The 8,312-nt window shown below is 43.6% G+C and overlaps 1 protein-coding gene across 1 annotated transcript in view; it reads right to left on the minus strand.

Moving 5' to 3' along the window:
- Window positions 1-920: 920 nt before the first annotated feature.
- Window positions 921-8,312, minus strand: part of LOC104516073 (liprin-beta-1-like) — a gene marked incomplete at its 3' end in the record, with an annotated part of 24,726 nt that continues 17,334 nt past the window's right edge. Inside the window, exons 7-10 of the mRNA XM_010160278.1 lie at window positions 5,515-5,576; window positions 4,725-4,833; window positions 1,917-2,074; window positions 921-1,051 (exon numbers count right to left, since the gene is read on the minus strand). Coding sequence (XP_010158580.1) covers window positions 921-1,051; window positions 1,917-2,074; window positions 4,725-4,833; window positions 5,515-5,576 — 460 coding nt within the window. The remainder of the gene's footprint in view (window positions 1,052-1,916; window positions 2,075-4,724; window positions 4,834-5,514; window positions 5,577-8,312) is intronic.

Genomic DNA, 8,312 nt, shown 5'->3' on the forward strand with positions numbered 1-8,312 from the left:
GAGTTCTGCATCCAGCTGTGGGACCACCCAACAGAGGAAGACATGGGAGGGACCCTCAACAGAGATCAGAGGACTGGAGCACCTCTCCTGTGAAGACAGGCTGAGAGAGCTGAAACAGGTTGCCCAGAGAAGCTGTGGATGCCCCATCCCTGGAAGTGTTCAAGGCCAGGCTGGATGAGGCTTGGAGCAACCTGGGACACCTGAGAAGGTGTTCCTGCCCATGGCAGGGGGGTTTGGAACTAGATGACCTTCCAACCCAAACGGTTCTAAGATTCTAAGCATCCCTGGGTCACTGTGCCTACATATTTTGTGTGTCTTTCAAAATATCAGGCAGGGATCTCGGAAGAGTGAGCAAATAAATATCTCCACATTTCACGGCAGCAAGAATACTTCTTTCTCTGATCTTTTGAAACACCACTTGGGTTTCCTTCTGGGGCTCCATTAACTGCTCAAAATTAGAGCTGGACAGTCCTTTTGTTGGAGTTTTGGCAGTAGCTGTCACCAATCTTTAGCAACTGTGGAAAATGTCTGAACGCAAACCATCAGGAACACATTTGTGCTAGCACAGCCAGCACTATCCCCGCCAGATGTAGATGATGTAAACCTAGATAAAAATAATGATTCTGTGTCCTTCATTACATTAGATCAGATTTTCTCTCCTTCTGCTCATTTCTTACGAAGCAGCTGGTGTGGAGTATGAGTGCTGCTACAAGCAACAGCAACCAACTACTACTTGCTTACAGAAAAATCACTGCACTCCGTGAACATAAGCTCAGTTTGATACAGCCAGTGAAGTGAACGCGAGCCTTGTTTAACTGCCTTAATGACTTGACAATGCAGTAACCGACAGATTGTTACTCTCGTTAAACGTCACAGAATATTGGATTTACAACAGAAGAGATACATGGAAACAATCATACCTCATTTCACTGGCAAGATCTGGCCTAGGCTGTGTTTTCACTTTCTCCGCAACAGTTTCTGGGCTCTTGGATGTTGATGAAAAAGAAGGGATTGAAATCTGTAAAATACTGGTGTGGATCTGTAAGGAATTCTAGAAAGAATGAAGAATAAGTATTAGTCTATTTTCAGCTGAAATTAAGCAGTCAAATGTAAAAAAGAGTAACAGATAAACTATGAAAAGAAGGATCTGAAATAAGATTTTTAAAAGTGATTTTTCAATTTCGTTCTATTTTAATACAACGATTTGCTATTTGAAAGATGGCACTGAAGATAAAACATGAATCACTGCACAGCTACGCTACAGTATAGACAAAAATCTCACAAGTCTCCCAAAGCTGCCTGCTAAATCTATCTTTACTACAGACCCCTACGATGAAGGGTAGTTCACTTTTCCGGTTTACCCCTCAGCCACTCAGGGAATACCAAAAAACTGCTAAACATGTCATTTGATTTAGTTTTCTTCACGGTGTGTTCATGCTGTTTAGTTAAGTAAGTCAAGTCCCTTCTATGACTCAGAGCTTTAAGAGATTGGATCTATAGATTTATTACTGGAAAAGGTCATTGTGAAAAAGAGAGACTGGACCACAACCTACTCATTTAATTGAACGGCTGTAATGATGCCTGCATCCTTTTAAATATGGCAGCATATATTAAATAAATCCCAACATGTTTACTTCAAGTTCCTGACAAATTAAATGCAGCTCCCAAACCACTTATGTCTGATATGAAAAATAATGTCTGTGTTTGATAGGATAAGTAGCTTACACCCATTCTCATGACAAACACAGCTATTAACTGTCTCTTAATCCCATGTGACAACTAAGAAAAATAAATTTAACTAAACTCAGATGGAAACTCCGCAGCAGCTTTGACAAGAAAACCACATTCTCCAAAAGGATATGGGACAGTTCTAAAAGCTGTGCAACACAGAAAAATGAGGAAGTAAAAAAAGATACCTCATCATGAATATTCATGTTAAACTCATCGTGGATTGGGGATGCTGTTACGGGGGTTGGGGATGGGCTTTTCTCTGCGTCAGTCAGACTTGGTGTGTCCAATAAAACCGTGGAAACAGACCCTGAATTCAAGAAGTCTTCACCGTCACCCTCCTTGCCTGAAGGGAGAGAAGATGGAAATCTGTTGGCGTTACTTCTGACACGTGATGACCCTCATTCCCAACACAAGGCACAGCCAGCGCGCTCGTTCATGGGCCAAAAAGGGAAGAGGCTAGGAGTTTTTTTTTCAGGAGAGACTACAACAGGAGAAGGGGAGTCACTGCCAAATGTCGCTTGCCAATTCAACCACCACAACACAGCAGGGTTGGAGCAGAGGGGCGACGCACATCTGACAGCAAAAAGCCCAGCAAATATCCGCAGGGCATTTAGCGGGATCAGTTTCGAAAAGCAGAATAAACTGGAGCAGTTATTTCCTGTCCCATGTTCTGGAATTTCATCCTAAATACTTCTTATTCACTAGGGAAAGAAAGGTCAAGTCTGCCTGAAACTCAAGATGTTCCTACGGTACCTCTGAGTTACCCACTGGACAAACGCAGACAGAAGCTGCACAAGAGCTTTTCCGTGACACGTTATGTTTGCAGACTGCCACAAATGGCGCCTGCCTCAGCGACTTAATGCCGTGGCCCGCACCGGCATCTGGCATCCTCTGCTCCCAACCGCCAGCTCGCTGCTCCTGAACTGCTTCAGTACGACCAAAAGGCCTGGATCTCCACACTTGTCATCGATGCCAGAGTATTGACCCTGACAAGAAAAAGTTAAAGGCAACCAATACTTTCTTAGAAGTAAGCAGAAACCTAGCACTCATTCCCAAAATCTGATACAAATACAAGCCAAAATCTGTTTACAGCAAAAGCCTCTCTTGCCCATTTCTCACTGCCTGAAATCCATGCGTCATGGACCGACTGTGAACCACCGTTCCCAGAGACTCAAGGTCTGTTTTAACATCCTCCTGTCAAGGCAGAGCACTGCACAAAAGAGCAGTATCTGCTTAACAGAATGCTACTCCTCCGTCGCCCTGCATGGTGCTCTGCCCTCATCACCACCTTACCTCTCCCTCACCGACAATGTGCTTTCCCAGCCTCGGCAGATCGGAGACAGGTCCTTAGTGACCCTGAGTGCTCGTTTCCAGAAGGGAAAAGCCCTCACACATCGAGACCCCAAGCCCACGTATCTCAACTCCCTTAGGACGAGGGGAGAGGGAGCCACCTATTAACAGGGTGGTGGCAAAAGCACTTCCCTGTGGTTAAGCCAAGCCAGTTTTTAGCCCAACATGCTCTGGCACACGTCAGCTCCCATCTGGTTTACATTGGTGACACCAAACTAAGAGAAGATGCTTCCCGAACCCCGCACTGTGCCCACCTGAGGGCTGCAGGGCTCACAGGGGAGCAGGCCAGGCAGTTGGAGACCATGGCCGAGGGCTTTCACTTGGCCCTGGCAATCAGCTGGCATCCTCAGGAGCGGAGGTCAGGATCTGCTTGCTGCAGTCACTGCCTCCACACCGGGATGGCCTCTCAAAATCCAGACACAAGCCGAGAGTGGCACCAGGAACCTCTCCTTTCCTGTCTCATGTCCAGATGGGGCTCTGCCCTTGGCTTTTCCTGCCTTGGCTCAGGACAGCAGACCCCAGAGTCCAAATATGAATCCACCACCACCAAAATATGTATTTTTCCTCCCCACTGATTTCTGACTACTGACAATCTTCACTCTTCAAAAGGCTCCCTGGGAGCACCCTCTCCTAGGAAGGCCATCCACCTCCAACACTTGCATGGATAACAAAAGCCCTTGTCTGTACTAAAGCAGCCCAGGCAACCAGCACAGGTCAATTCAAGGCCTGTGGAAGGCTGGGCTGGCCTTCTCCGGCCTTCAGAGGATGCGCTGACAGAGGAGGTTTCCCCAACAAGGTAATGCAGCAGCGTGGCAGACCTTTAAGTCGGGCGTGCATTATACGGGCACGCGTTACCAGAATGCAATTGTCTAAGATTTGCTGGGGACAGGTCTTTCAGAGGACAGCAACCTACAAAACGCAGCTTGAGCGCTGAAAGCACAGGACGATGCAGGGGAAAAAAAACCACCCTAGGGCTGTATTGCAAATAGGCCAGGATTACTGCTGTAAAAGGAAATGCTCATTTTTTAAGTGTTTTCATCTGAAAACCCAGAACCACTTCAGTGTAATGCTCCACGTGTGTTTCTTTTGCTTTTCTTCTAAGCAAGGAAGGAGACAGACGGGGTATTCACTTCAATTACACCAAACTGATGACCATCACCCTCAACATTTATGTGGGGGTGGATCCTGGAAACCTCCTGGATCTGGAAACCTCCACCGGTCTTGGACCATATGGAACAGACCATTACATGTTACAGTCCATATTACAGCTACCATTTCAGCCACACAATTAAGCTCATTATCTGATAGCTGTTAATCTGATAGCCAGCCCTGAAAAGCATTTCAGGAGGGTATGGGAAGAGCCTGAGAGCTTATCATATTCAAACTTATTTTACAAGGGGGAAATAAGCAACGTGACATTCGTAGTTACTACTACCAGATGGTAAATGGGACAGCGCTCAAATGGGCAACCGCCTGGGCAAAGACGACAATTTGCCAATTCACACTAGTTGAAGAACTGCCTTTTACTCTACCTAAGAGATGCCTCCTAAGATAATCAGTCTAAAAGTCAATATCACACTACCATAATGCACCTAGAGTTTAAATGAGAGTAAAGGTTAATTTGGTTTTTGCTTGTACAATACCTTTTTTACCTTGAGCCAGTATCACCATGTCTTGAACTTTCTTGTACCTATTCAGAGATTGCCGAAGCTCTTCTATCTTCCGAAAAAAAAAAATAAAACCAAGTGGTGACTGTGCTGCTTCCTTCAGCAAATCAAAAGTAAGAAATGCAAATACTGGACACTCCTCAGTGTAATTGGTTGCGAGACTAAAAGAAATGGGAAGCGTGGACGGGACAGGACCCAGAACTCTGAGAGGCTCTGAAATATCAAAACTTAAACAAAAACTATCATCTGGTAATCACCAGGATTGTCCCAGCCTTGAAAGCGGATTTCAGTTCGCTTGTTAAGTCAAAGGTAGAGTATAATGAATTTGCCACGTCCAAAGAAAGCAGTAATCAAAGGATTTGGGGCTGCGGTGATCAAAAGACAACGCCGTACAAAATGCACAGGCATATGAATGCGCAAAAGCACAGAGTAAAACAATGGGCACGTTACAGAAAGCCCTTTTGGAAACAGCCTGTGATATCCCACGGGACTTGTATGGAGCTCTCTGTATTTCAACAACACGTACATCGCAGTTGCACTGAACTGAAGGACACGACAGTGTCAGGACTCTGAGAACATGCGACAGGGCTCAGAGATGCTCAGCTACAGTCCCTCAATATAACTGGGCTTCTGACTATGCAGGAATCCTCAATTCCAACAAAGTAGATGTTTTCATTGAACTGATAGCAGTTCATACGTGAAGATTTTCTTAGAGATCTAATTAAAACTGACAAATGATTACTGAAAAAAAGAATGACTTTGCTACCTTCTCTTCATTTGCTGCCATTAGAGATTCTACCGCCTTCTTCATTTTCTGTACCTCTATATCTAAAAACACAACACAGTTGTCTAAGTCAAATTAAACAAGACAGTGAAAGACAATAACAAAAGCCCAAAAAAACTAGAAGCAACTCAGTAATATCTGAAAGCAAATTTGCAAATTAAAATACACAACATAAGCCCCTTTAATTCTATTTTAGGTAGAAATATATAAAGAAAACCCTTTTTCTTCAAAACCCTTTTTCTGACGTTTTTATCAAGGAAATAATGAAATTCAGGAAATTTTCACACCCCCCCAGCCTTAGGAAAATGGAACAGCCAAGAGTAAAGCTACTGCTTGACTTTCCCAATCTCTGCCTTTCAAAGAATCGCCAAACAAAATGTCCAAAATACAAAATACTACGTGTGGAGTGCAGTGAAACACATCCTCATTACAACAGTCCACAATCGCCCCAAATGGCATCGCAAAAACCCGCTACACAAAGCAATAGGATTAATGGGTATGATGAAGAAAGCATTGTGCAGTGATGCTTAGTCTTAATTCAGTATGGATGTAGGAATGAGGACAGCACAATGGAATGACACAAGTATTTGCTGTGATGAGCAGTCATGCCAGAATGTATCCGTAGTTCAGACTTGGAAAAGGTCCCTAATACAGACAACAGTGCTCTGTGCTTCATCTATAATCCTTATTTACAATGAAGTATAAATACATGGAAACGTGTGTTCTAACAAGGTTAGATTTTGGAGGCTTCTGGACTAGAAATTAAAAAGGAATGGAATTAAACCATTTCTGTTAAGCATCTACCTTGCGTAAACGAAGCAACTTTAAATTGTGTTACAGACACAGGCAGGTGGTCAAATTCCCAGGCAAAAAAATATTTTACCTTGTTTTTTTACTTCCTAAAATTTCTCAACAACCAAACAGAGTGGGAAGAACATTTTCATCCCTAATGAAATGCAAGAAGAAAACAAACTGCCTGCCTGGCGTTCTAGACGAAAGACATCTAGACACATCGGGGTAAAGCGGCAACGGATCCAGTCCCAGTGATTTTCACTTGGTTACGCCAACTGAAATCTGGTTTACTGGGTTGCGACTGCATTTCTTTGAGGGGCTACTGTTTTCTGAGTCCCCAGCAGACCAAATCCTTCTCTGCCTATCAGCTTTTCTTCACAAAACTTTCTATTTCCAGTGCGAAACACCCACCCTTACCCTCAAATTTCACTGTAAGTGTAACTAAGGGTTATAGATGATGCAACCTGACAATGTTTGTTAAAGCAGTTTTGCAAACACATGCAGAAAGCTATTCTGGAAAGCACTTCTGAAATGCAAATGCTTGTGGAAAGACCAGAAACCTTACTTTTATCTTTGAGCTTCTTTTTACAATTTTCATCTGTGCAGGAAAATCCATTGGATTGGAAATTAGCATGAAGGTTACGACATGGAATAACTTTTCACACAACACCGATACTTAAGGAGTCAGCTACTCCTCACGGATTATTGCAGAAGCAAGCAGTTCACGATCTCAACCTCAACTCCCCTGGTGCTAAGGCTCCTAATGACAAAAAACTGTCCCACTGCTCTCAAACACAACCACTTCTCTCAAGGATGTGTTGTTCAACTGCATGTTTTCACTTGTAAGGCCTCAGCAAAGGCTTATGCCAACGGATTACTCTTACGCTAACACTCCACTGGCAAAACCCAGCTACATTTGTTCCGAAAGCACAAGTGGGTAGATAACCTGTGTATCTGCAAACAGCATCACTCCTGTATTTGCTCCCAGGCAGAAAAACCACAGTTCATCGTGGCTGAAGATCCACTGCTGAGCTACACTGAAAACTAAACTAAAGCTGAGAACCAGAAGGCAATGGGAATTGAAGATACACAGCAGCCCCCGGGAGGAAAGCCCCATTTAATAGCCATAAAGAATAAAGCAAGACCGTGTTCACATTTAAATGTTCTAAAGAAGAGGAATCATGGCTCAATGTGGTCATTTTTAGGGCTCGTACACAGTGGTTTTTAAAACAGATCATTTCATTAAATAAAACGTGACGACCTACACAGAACACTCCTCCTCAGATCAGGAAGGAGACTAATTATTAACCTCTTGTGGCTTTACTTTTCTAAAAAACATAATTTAAAAGCACAATCTTCGAATCATCAATAATTACCAGTGAGATCTATTCAGAAGTGAAATTGCAACAGATCAAAATAGTCTGTGGAAAATGTTTGTGAGGCTCTAAAGAGAAAGTTCTATTTTTAAATAAATTCCCCAACTAGTTTCCCCCCAATAAATACTGATGTTGTTTCTTCTTCACAAGCAAACAGAAGAATGATCTGACATGTAAAATTTCTGTGCTAATTCAAGCTTAATCAAGATTTATCCAGTGCACAAACACAGAGCCAGTCCTCAGTTTCACTCAGGGCTGGGTCCACACTGAAGATTTGCTGGTGCACATCACACTTGGCCTTGCAGGATGGCTTTTCCCCTTCCTTAACAGTAAGGGACGTGCCAAGCCCAGCACAGATACCCACACAGAAAGTTCCCTTCTCAAAATAACCTTTTTGGGGCACTTGTTGAAATTACTTTAAGGATTTCTTTGCCAATATAAACAGCACCTTTTGAGACACCATGCAAGCCACGTAAAGAGCTAACTAGGGATTGCTTAGGCTAGTCTGAAGTGGATCTAGAATCACGGAATGGTTTGGGTTGGAAGGGACCTGAAAGACCATCCAGTTCCAACCCCCTGCCATGGGCCGGGACACCTTCCACTAGACCAGGC

This window comes from Eurypyga helias, unplaced genomic scaffold, assembly GCF_000690775.1.
Source record: "Eurypyga helias isolate BGI_N326 unplaced genomic scaffold, ASM69077v1 scaffold12421, whole genome shotgun sequence".
In the NCBI taxonomy this organism is placed as follows: domain Eukaryota; kingdom Metazoa; phylum Chordata; class Aves; order Eurypygiformes; family Eurypygidae; genus Eurypyga; species Eurypyga helias.